This window comes from Triticum dicoccoides, chromosome 5A, assembly GCF_002162155.2.
Source record: "Triticum dicoccoides isolate Atlit2015 ecotype Zavitan chromosome 5A, WEW_v2.0, whole genome shotgun sequence".
Classification (NCBI taxonomy): domain Eukaryota; kingdom Viridiplantae; phylum Streptophyta; class Magnoliopsida; order Poales; family Poaceae; genus Triticum; species Triticum dicoccoides.
In genome coordinates this window covers 38,098,263-38,110,118 of record NC_041388.1, presented here as the reverse complement: position 1 = coordinate 38,110,118, position 11,856 = coordinate 38,098,263, and the positions used below count along the sequence as shown (strand labels likewise).

Genomic DNA, 11,856 nt, shown 5'->3' with positions numbered 1-11,856 from the left:
CAACTAGCAAGTTCATCAAACTAGTATACCTTGCAAGTTAATACTTTGCATTTATGTATATTGGCTAGTTTGTTATTATGCATGTATGTAAATGTAAGAACTATTTGCATCTATGATGTATGTACATATTGACACTAATACTTCTTATTTATTCTTCGTTTCAAGAATATGCAGGAGATCTGCATATCACTTCTTACCAATTTCTTACTTATTCCATAACCCGGAATTTGCAGCCGTCATGATAAATATAATCAACTCAAGTGTGCGATTAAGTGATCTCCCACGCTCTGAGACTAGAAATCCTACACTAACCTGTAGAAAGGGGATAAAAAACTATCAATCCTGTGTTGTTGCTAGATCAATTCAACAAATTTTGCTAACCAATTCATCAGTGAAAGATTCTAGCAAAAGAACGCCTGTGATTTTCCTAATCAATTCAACAAATTTTCTTGCCTGTTCTACACATTTCCAAATGTCCAAGGCAAAATGGAGCTACAAAGATATTGTTAACTTGTTGAGATCTGTGATCCAAGTTGCTTTGCAATACTCCACTGAAGATTCAGCAGACTACCTTCAGAAACCCGGCAACCTCGACCAAATTGACAGTGCATAAACATAGATGGATTTACCACGGTGTAACAGAACCCCCGTGCACAGGTTCATCATCCGTCCGCCTCGACCTCTTCTTCGGCTTCGCCGGTCCAGTCGACGGCCCCAGCACGCACGGGGTCATCCGCCTGATTCGAAGCTATTCGCGAGAGACGGCGTGGCACGGCCGCGGTTCGCGCGACGGAGCCGGCGCACCGCTCGCCCGCCAGCCGCGTCGGACACTGGGGAGTCGCCCGAAACTCACCGGCACCGGCGTCTCCAAGGAGCAGGAGCCGCAGCAGCTCATTCTTCGGGGTTCAAGACGTGTGCCTCACGCAGCTGCGGCCTTGGTTACCGCCGTCCCTAAACGACGGCTGACGCAGCGGCGGCCGCCGCCGGTCGGAAGCTCCACGGCAGGACGGCGATGTGGGCGAGAGCGATCCCTCCAGCATGTTTGGTTGGGGGTAGCTAGAGCTAGGGAATGGGAATTGAAGGGGTACAAGACTTCAAATCTATTGTTTGGTTAGGGAGATTGGAAATTGATAAGGGAATAATCATGGGACTTGAGACTCCAACTCCCACCGTTTTATTAACAGGGAAGGGGGTGGGAGTTGGAAGGAAATTGTTTATCTTAGCCCTTCATCATAACTTACGTTAATTTCCCTTGTCTATTTCCTTGTCAATTCCCACGAACCAAACACGAGAATACAATTTCTCATCAAACTCTCACACATAATTTTCATCATGCGCCAAACAGAGGATTGGGAATAAAACAACTCATCCCACGTCTAATCTCAATACAACTCCCTACATTAAACTCCCATTCCTCTTCCCATTTTTTGCCAAACATGCTGTCAAAGATAATTTTGGCTTGCCGCTAAAGATGTTCCGAAAGCGTAACTTGAAATTACCGCTTTTTCTCAGTTTCTTTTCTTTGCGAAAATTTCGATAAAACACTTCACAGAAGAGACGGGTCGACTTTATATACTCCTGTTTTTTTATTTAAAAGTAATTTGTATTAAAACCAGGCCAGCATGGTCCAAATACAAAAGAATAACCGGGCCTGAATCTAACCATACTGCAGTTTTAGGTTGAGTTCGCCTATAAAACTAGATAATGCCCCGCACATTACGGCGGGACTTGATGCAATATATTTCAATGAGATTTGGTTGTATAAACATCAATAATTGGATTAATAATATATATCATTCATCACATTATATAATAGATATAGATTATCAGCAAAAACGTAAATTGGAAGAAAAATATGCAGACAAATAATAAAACAATAGGGATAACAAAAAATATAATAGTTTGAAAGTCTGACATAAATAGAAATATTTTACATGATAATATACAGAGAGAAAATCAGAGGAAGGTAGTGATAAAATAAGAAGCTCATCGCCTATACAAATAAATGAAAGGGAATTTGAGTATATGTAAACTAAATGATTGGTCTATTATATTATGTCTTAAAAAAATCATAGATACATGCAGAAGATTTAATTACTACCTCTGTTTATATTTTACCAATGGTTTAGGCACATAGGATTTGAACTGAGATCTGCCAAAAATGATATATCCCATTGCAATGACAATTACGCCGAGACATGCAAAAAAAGGAATCAATTCAATCCATAAGTGTAAATTCTATGAAAAGTGCAAGAGCATAATTTTCTTAGTATCATAGGTAGTATTATGCTAGCTAAAAGTGCACGAACATCTACTAAATTGCGCTCTATCAATATATCAATGTACTCTTCTTTTCAATACCAAAACTTTTAAAATAAGGCCAGATAGTAAAGTCCTCGCAACAAAATCTTGTATGCTAAAGCGGGAAGAAAGCCTTAACTGTATCATCTTCCCACTGACAAATAGTAGGATTGAACAGTATCCACAGTTTGGTAAACTGACAAAGGCAGGATGGGTGACACAAGACCAAGAATTTCATCGGCAACCCATTTTATCCTGACAAGTTTGAACTGATTTTTACATTCCCAACACCCCACCTCACTCCAAGTTCTAACAAATCTTTACCATGCAAAACCAGTTGACTGGTTGTTAGACACTCCCCAACACCCAAACCAAAAACAAATATTTACCATACGAAACTAGGCAGGTAGACATGTGTCAAATCATAACTGGACAAGAAATTTGGCCTAGACCCAAACCAAAACCAGTTGAAAACTGGTTGTTAGACGCCCCCTACATAAAAAGAAGGAAACCAAAGAATATTTCAGGAGTCTTGCGCATGGAGCCTGACGTTGAGCCTCCTGAGCCAGATGGAGTGGAGGATCATGTGGAAGACGTCGAACCGGCGCGGCGGGCCGTTGACCATGAAGTGCCGGCGCACGGTCCTCACCCTCCGCTGCATCCGTATGTACTGCCGCGGCGACACGGCGGCGAGGATGGTCTTGAGGTTGGGTATGTCCGCCACGGCGACCCGCACGGAGAAGGCGGGCCAGTTGAGCACGTCGCTGAAGGGCAGCACGTAGTCGTCGCCGATGACGACCGGCACGCACTCGAGGTAGATGGCCTCCACCACCCTGGGGCTGGCCACCTCGTAGCCGCTGGGGCACAGGCAGAACTTGCTCCGCCGCATCACGTTGATGTACGACACGCCGCGGGGCAGGTACTCGCTCACCTGCACGTCGGCGTCCTTGCCCTTCCAGTGCTGCAGGAGCAGTGGCCGAACGGGGCCATGGTCGCCGCCGGCGAAGAAGGCCAGGATGGGGCGGTGCGACGCTGATGGCCCGCCGACCTGATCAGCTATGATGTCGGTCCGGAGGTTGATCTCCGGCAGCGACACGTCCTTGGATGGGTTGAAGCCCTCGGAGGTGTTGGCGTTGCACAGCACGCGGATGGAGTTGGAGAAGAGATGGCCGTCCGCCGACGACACATATGGCCCCTGATACACAATCATACATACGTGCATGGTACGGTTAGCACACCTGAGCTACAGTGAGTGAAGTTGCATGTCTTCGACAAACTCCTGAAATGCTACAGTGAGTGAGGTTGCATGCTTACCCAGTCGTGGCAGGAGAGCATGAAATGGTCGGCGCCGAGGCTCCTGTTCCAGTACGGGTACTTGGTGGACAGAACGTCGATGTAGTCCGAGAGAGTCCGGCGCAGCGGCTCCATGTCATGCGAGTTGGGCTCGTAGATCATCTTCACCATCTTGACGACACTGAAGGGAAGGAAGAAGACATGGGCAAGCTCGGGGTCCCTCGTGCGCATCCGGTTCTCCATCTCCATGGCAAATATGAATCTGCCCTCCGATGAATATATGCTGCGGCACGGACCGTCGTGGAACACCGGTGGCTCGCCTTCTTCGTACACGTACACCTTGAACAGCTTTTCCATCTCCAAGTAGCTCCTACGTGCCAAAATGAGCAAACAGCGCCCATGTCAGATGTGTCTTTCCAATACTACTCCTTAGCCATTTCATACTGTGTAATGACTAATGGTAGAGTGTGTAGACGCAAAAGGAATTTGCGTACCTGTGAAATGCGTAGGCATTCCTGTACACCGGTCCAACCGGCACATAATCCCTGTCGGTTAGGGGAGGACGCTTGTCCTTGTTTCGGATAGCTTCCCTTATCACTAAACGAGCTTTCGCGAGACCAAGTTCTACCTTTTCCAGTTTTACATCCACCCTCCCCTGCATTAATGGCACCCTTACTTCAACCGTGCCGCCCGGGCTAGCAGCATCGTCAAATCCACTTTCCTGCAACACAATATATATATATATATATATATATATATATATATATATATATATATATATATATATATATATATATATATATATAAGTAACTCGATAAGCCCAGTCCAAATCATTTTACAACAACAAAAACAACAAAGCTTTTCAAGCCCAGTAGTTATAGCGTTGTTGTTAAATTAATCATGCTCTATACAAACACAAGTGTAACATAGCTGGTCACTATAGGGAAACTTTACTTTCTGAAGATTGTAAACCCACTAATTGACAGCTCTAAATCACGCACAAACAAAAACAGGGGTCTCAATTAGAAGTTTCCACTTTCGGGTGCAATGCTCACTGCATAAGTAACACAGATCATCCTTGCAACAGCCAGATCGACAACGATGCGAAGGAATCAATTCGGCATGCCATTTGAGTTGTTTATTTCAAGCTTGTGCAAAAATAGCGTGAGGGCAAGTTCTAGCCGACTTGGATCAAACCGTCGAAACCCCTAGCCTACTTGTGTGGTCCTCTCGCAAATCTGGAAGTGTTTCCATAACTATGTGCCTTCAAGCCAAGCCCATGCATGGAAGGGACGAAAATGTCTTTCTTCACTCACAAAGGAAAGAAAGCGGAATGCATCTTTCTCTCTCTCTTAGAAAAAAAGGAAAGAAAGCGGAATGCATCTTTCTTCTTCAGTGTATATGCATCTAAATCATGAACTAAACTATCCATGGGACTTTTATACGCTGCAGTTCATTTCTCATAGGAATAGAAAACAATTATTGCGCTCCAAACGGGAGTAAGAAACAAAGCGATATAAAGACAGTATGTGCAGATTTCCAATGTCAAGTTTTTTTAAAAACCAATTTCCAACATCAAGTCGGCAAACCCCCATATGAACAAAATCTGAACTATTTCTATCTACGCAGCGCTAGGCGCCGGCCGACCGGTTCAAGCTCCAGATCGGCCGCGCGATTAGGTCAGCTCCAGCCGTGCGACAGCGGTGGCCGTGGATGCGCCGTGGTTTGTGAGGAAGATGGGGTAAGGTGAGAGAAAGCGATAGGTTAAACGCCCTGGTCAACGACGGCGGATAAGCAAAGGGAACGGTGCCACGCGAGGGGGCACGTGGCGAGAGAGCAGCACCGCACCCGAGGGCGCGAGATCGGCCGCCCGGAATTAACTGGTTTCAACAGTGTACTGCTGTAACCCATACGTATGTCAGTAGCAAACCACGACAAGAAAACGCCGCTGCGTGAGAAAACGTTGCGTCGCGCGCATGCATGGCTTCCACGCACCCAATCGGCACGGAAACCCAGAAACCAGTTCCGGTTCACACACACGGCAGCAGCAGAGGTAACTTGAAACGAGGAAGGTGAGAAATAATTTTACATTAAAGTTTACTCGAGAAAAGAAATCCGTACCGGAGCCGGCGCGACGGAGACGTGAGGCGGCGGGTCGCCGACGCTGACGACGGAAGCCACGGCCGGGTGGCCGCCGGCAGCGTCTTGCTGCCGGAAGAGCACCGCCTTGACGCTGCTGTTCTTGCCGCCGGCAGCAGCGTAGCTGGAGGTCGCGAAGAGAGGGGCGGCGCCCCCATTGCTGCCACCCCTCGCGGTTGGCCTCAAGGAGGAGAGAAAGGAAGACGAGGAAGAGAGGAACCAGGACGAAGCTCCGGTCCTGGGATCCAAGGCGACCACCAGGAAGGTCACGAGCGCGAGGCAGGCGGCCACGGCACACGCCACCTTGCCTCCGTGGCCATGCAGGCACGGCGAGGAGGAGGGGGGAGAAGCTCTCATGGCCGGCGGCTACCTCCGGCTCCGAGTGAAGGCAAGGATGCGGCCGGCGAGCATGACAAGCAAGCTACCACTCCTCCGGATCGCGGCCGCACCAAGCTACTGGCTCAGGGTGGCGTATTCGAGAGATGGAACTGGATGCTAGGCGCCTAGGCTCTGCTGATGCTCGCCATCGAGGAGAAGAAAAGGATGAGAGTTTGCCTTCTTCGCTCGCAAAGGAAAGGAGCAAATAAAAGCATAGCATCGGAACTATAACACGGCCGGCCCCACAGGATTTACCGAAGCCACATGGCTTATCACCGTGCTCCCACAGGATTTTTGACCCAGATCCCTTCACTTACCCCATTTTGCATTTAGGTCCTTGTATGTGGGACTTAAACTGCGGCCCTTAAACAGTTTACAACTTTCACTAAAACATGTTTTAAACTAAAACTTCCTATAGCAACAAGAAATAAACAAAAAAAAAATGCACAATGCAACACCTAAGATGGACGAACATGGGGACACAGCGCATGTAAGCTATGAAAACGGTCTACACAAACATAGGGGGTCGCCATGGACCACCCACGTCGAATGGGTCTCCACGCCAAAAAGTGGAGAATATTAAATATGTTGTCAATATATGGCGTATTATCAATATGCACCAAAAAAACCAGCAATAAAATTCTGCCTCGAATCTTCAGTGAGATATGATTATCATAAGAACAAAATAAATGCTAAATCTTACCAACATTAATGAATTGACTAGTATTTTACACATTAATACACGATCAAATATAGCTTATGTATCTTTGGTGAAAAATATACTTCATATATTAGTATCGCGGAAAGAATAAGTGTTGTTTCAAACCTCTCTACGAGAATATTTCTTAATATGTTTGGTGTGCTTTGAAACAGCGGCAAACCAGTAACAAAATAAGTGACCGGAATAAATGTTCACAAATTAAAAAAATGTTTTGTGAATTTAAAAATGTGTTTCTCAGTTTGAAACATATTCATGACTTCCAAAAACATGTTCAGAAGTTTGAAAAACAATGTTCATGAATTTCAAAAAAATGTTCAAATTTTAAAAAATGTATATGATTTTAAAAAACGTTCATGAATTTAAAAATTACACATGAATTGTAAAGTAGTTTACGAATTCTTAAAGTTTGGGCAATTTGAAAAAACTAACAAAATGTAGAAAATTAAAAATAAAAACAGAGAAGAAAATAAAAAAATTAAAGAAAATAGACAAACAAAACACAGAACAGACTAACGGTCCGGCCCATTCACGCTGGCGGGGGAGCACGTTTGCTCGCTATCCCTCGACACGTGCAAGGAATGGGAATCGCCCTGGTCGAGGCTCGAGCCGGCCGACTGGCACCTCATGCTGCCTATTTGAGTTTTAAATACATGTCTATCGGCTTTTTTTTCTCTACTCCCTCTGTTTTTTTTTTACTTTCCATATAAGATTTGGTTAAAGTCAAACTACATAAAGTTTGGCCAAATTTATATAGAAAAATATGAACATCTACAATATTAAAATTTAAAATTATACAGTATGAAAATACATTTTATGATGCATCTGATAAAATTAATTTCATATTATCGATGTTTATATTTTTTTAATATAAAGTTAGTCAAACTTTATAAAGGTTGACTTTGACCAAACCTTATATATAGACTAAAAAACCAAAAGAAGTACATGCTTGACTGACTTTTAAGGCACAACTGCTCCTATGGAAGAAGGAAGTGAGGCCCACGGTCAGTCAGCACCACCTCTTTCTCAATGCCTCAACGTATTCTATTCGGCATCCCTATTCTCCGCTTAGGTCGATGTTTTTTGATCAAATGCACTCGCTTCCATGGTCGCTGCTTGAATCCGGGCCGGCCCAGGTAGCGCATGCTCCATCTTCCAGTCTTGGGAACATTTCTAGGGAGCAACTAGTTAACGAGCGCTTCTTTGGGAGCCTCGCAACGATCAGCGTCATTTGGCGCGCTCTCAGCCATTCGCCACGTGTCGCGTCTGGATGTTCGTTTTGGATTTTGTTTTTTATTTTTCTACACGTGTTTTTGGCTTTTCCAATGGTTTTTTTCTGATTTTTTTCGACGTTTTGGTTTTCTCCCGGTCTTCCTTAGCTTTTCAATAAAAAAAATTCGATAAAAAAAATTTTGCACGAAAAAAACATGTTTTCTTTTTTCCCTTTCGCAAAAGTCACGGTTTTTTTTTCGCAAGAGGCACGGTTGTGTTTTAGCGAGAGTGACAGCCGTGCCTTTCGAAAACGAAAAAAAACGCGTTTTTTGTTTTTTTTTCTTTCACGAGAGTCACGGTTTTGCTTCCCGAGAGGCACAGTTGTGCTTTCGCGAGAGTCACGGCCGTGCCTCTCGGAAAGAGAAAACAAAACATGTTTTTTGTTTTTTTTTCTTTCGCGAGAGTCACAGTTTTGCTTCCGTGAGAGGCACGGTTGTGCTTTCGTGAGAGTCACGGCCGTGCCTCTTAGAAAGGGAAACAAAATATGCGTTTTCTGTTTTTTTTTCTTTCACGAGAGTCATGGTTTTGCTTCCGCGAGAGACATGGTTGTGCTTTCACGAGAGTCACGGGCGTGCCTCTCGGAAACGGAAAAAAAACATGTTTTCTGTTTTTTTTCCTTCCACGAGAGTCACGGTTTTGTTTCCACAAGAGGCACGGGTGTAATTTCACGAGAGGCATGGGCGTGCCTCTTTCGGAAAGGGAAAAAACCGTACTTCCGGTTCAGTTTTTTCGCCCGTTTTTTTCATCCGGTTTTTTCATGAAAAAAAAAGTTCGTCAAGCCTATCAACATGGGATCTAATTTTGAAGATCTTGACGCGAGGAATCCAATGATGAAAACGGTTCGAGATTTGGACGCACGGTTTAAAACATAAAATGTTTTGAATAAACGGATCTACGAAAAAAGGGAAAACTCACAGGTTGCGACAAGTGGCGCACTGCATATACGCCACTTTGTCGCAACCTGGGGAAGTGGAGTGTTCTTTGCAACAAGTACTCCTTAATTAGTGATTTCGACATTCCTAGGCTTGCTTTTTTGTTTTTCTTTCATTTGTCATTTTTTTGTTTTGTTTTTTCCTTCTCGTTTTTCTTTTGTTTTCATATTCGTTTTTTCCTTTCTTTTGTTCCTTTTCGTTTATTATTTCCATGAAGATTTTTTAAAAATTATGAAAATGTTCATCGAATTTGACAAAAAAATCATCAAATACAAAATGTGGTCATTGAATTCGAAGTGTTTTCATCATATTAATAAATATTTGTCATCTGCAAAATCTTCATCCATTTCAAAATATGTTCATACATTTAAAAAATGTTTATACAATTCAAAAAATATTCTTGAATTCATAATTTATTCATCAAATTAAAAATAATATTCACCAAAATCAGAAAAATATTCATAAAAATGAAAATTCGTACATCAAAATACAAAAAGTGTTCATCATCAAATTAGCAAATGTACATTTCTGGAAATCATTAACATTTTTGAATTCGTGAATATTTTTTGAAATACAGAACTGTTTGAAATCCCGAACTGTTTTAAGGAAGCAAAAGAACAAAAAATGAAACGAAAAAAAGAAACAAGGGAGCCCGGCCCTGCACCTGGGCCGGGCCAAGTTACCTCGTTTTCCATTGCACGGGTCGGGGAATAGGAGGTCCCTGTTCTACTGGCATGTGACTATGGGCAATCCAGTTAAACAGAATATTTCAATCTATTAGGTTTGGTTTTCAAATCTTCACTGATCAAATTCAGGTTCCGTTCTTAGAAAACCGATATTATTAGGTTTGGCTTTTAAATCTTTGGTGATCAAATTTGGGTTCCGATCTTAGAAAACCAATATTATTATAAGCAGTATAAACTGAACCAAAATAAACCAAATGCCATGAGGAAAGATTAAGAATTAGGTGTCAGCAGTACATTTCATCGGGTGAGTGAACCTCAACCTATATATCAAAACTGAGATCGTCTTCCCTGTGACACATATGCGCCTGCACACGCACAGTGCCATACGAAACGAGAAAATAAACAACAAAAAAATGCTCGATACAACAGCGAAAATGGCCGAACATAGCGACACAACGCATTACGCATGTAAGCTGTGGAAACGGTCTACACAAACATAGGGTTTGCCATGGATGGCCCATGTCGAATGGGCTTCCACACCAAATGTGGAAAATAATAAATGTGATGCCAAGATATGGCATATTATCAATCTGCACCAAATAACCATCAATAAAATTCTACCTCAAATCTTCAGTAAGATATGATTTTCATGAGAACAAAATAAATATCGCTAATTTTACCAACACTAATGAATCGAGGAGTATTATACACATTAATACATGATAAAATATAGTTCATATATTTTTGGTGGAAAATATACTTCATATATTAGCATCACAAAAAGAATAAATGATGTTTCACACCTATCTACGAGAATATCTTTTAATACATGTTTGGTGTGCTTTCAAACACCGGCAAACCAGTAATAAAGTAAGTGACCAAAATAAATGTTCATGAATTAAAAAAATGGTCGCTAATTCAAAGATTATTCATGAATTTCGATATATGTTGGTGAGTTTAAAAAATACCCATGTCTTTAAAAAATGTTCACAAGTTTAAAAAATGTTCATGTTTTTTTAAATGTTCTATGCTTCAAAAATTTAAAATATATATATGATTTTCAAAAACGGTCACGTGTTAAAAAATTGCACATGATTTGAAAATTGGGTTTACAAATTTGTAATTTTTTGGGAATTTCAAACCAGAAAATAAAAAAAAACCGTGAAGAAAAAGGAAAACAAGAAATAAGAAATAATGAAAGAAAATAGACAGAAAAACGCAGAACAGACTAACGGTCTGGCCCATTCACGCGACGGGGTGCGCGTTTGCTCTCTATCCCTCGATCCGGGCGGGGAATAGGAATCGCCCTGGTCGAGGTTGGAGCCGGTCGACCGGCGGCTAGTGTTGCCCATTTGAGTTTTGAATACATGTCTATCGGCTTATTTTTCTCTACATTCCCGAATGACTTTTAAGGCTCATCTAGTCCCATGCAAAAACAATTGAGGCCCATAGTCAGCACCATCTCTTTGGATTCCTATTCTCCGTGTAAGTCAACATTTGCCGATCAAATGCACCCCCCCCCCACCCCAATGGTCATTTGAATTCAGGGCGGCCCAGGTATCGCATGATCCCTCTTCCGGTGTTTGGGAACATTCTCAGACCGGCTTTTTTGTTTTTCATTTTTTGTTTTTTGTTTATCTTTTTTTGTTGTTTTCTTTTTCCTTTTCGTTTTTTCTTTTCTTTTGTTCATTTTCTTTTTTTCATTTCCGTGAACATTTTTTGTTCACAAAAGATGTTCGTCGAATTTGAAAAAAAAAGTTCATCGAATTCAAAATGTGGTCATTGAATTCAAAGTCTATTCATCATATTAATAAATGTTCGTCATCTTCCAAAATCTTCATAGATTTCAAAAAAGGGTCATCCATTTCAAAATATGTTCATACATTTAAAAAATTATCATACAATTCAAAAAAAACTTGAATTCAAAATTTATTTATCAAATTAAAAAAAATATTCACCAAAATTGGAAAAATATTCATATAGATGGAAATTCGTTCATCAAAATACAAAAACTATTCATCAAATAAAAAAATGTACATCTTTGGAAAGCATGAACATTTTTTTAATTCGTGACTTTTTTTTGAAATACCTAACTGTTTGAAATCCCAAACGTTTTTTAAAAAGCAAAAGAACAAA

At 41.9% G+C, this 11,856-nt stretch overlaps 1 protein-coding gene across 1 annotated transcript; it reads right to left on the bottom strand.

The window, feature by feature from the left end:
• Window positions 1–2,533: 2,533 nt before the first annotated feature.
• Window positions 2,534–6,255, bottom strand: LOC119296905 (probable glycosyltransferase At5g03795). The gene is made up of 4 exons (XM_037574916.1): window positions 5,717–6,255; window positions 4,089–4,315; window positions 3,616–3,964; window positions 2,534–3,496 (listed from the first exon to the last, which is right to left on the bottom strand). The coding sequence occupies exons 1-4, from the start codon at window positions 6,089–6,091 to the stop codon at window positions 2,825–2,827; spliced, it is 1,623 nt and encodes a 540-aa protein (XP_037430813.1). The 5' UTR covers window positions 6,092–6,255; the 3' UTR covers window positions 2,534–2,824.
• Between the last annotated feature and the right edge of the window lie 5,601 nt (window positions 6,256–11,856).

What these genes read in the sequence shown, in the direction of transcription:
- LOC119296905 (XM_037574916.1), bottom strand. Translation starts at nt 6,091, where the DNA reads ATGAGAGCTTCTCCCCCCTCCTCCTCGCCGTGCCTGCATGGCCACGGA. An exon ending in TCTCCGTCGCGCCGGCTCCG is followed by an intron (nt 4,316 to 5,716) that starts GTACGGATTTCT and finishes ATTGTGTTGCAG; the next exon opens with GAAAGTGGATTTGACGATGC. An exon ending in AATGCCTACGCATTTCACAG is followed by an intron (nt 3,965 to 4,088) that starts GTACGCAAATTC and finishes TTTGGCACGTAG; the next exon opens with GAGCTACTTGGAGATGGAAA.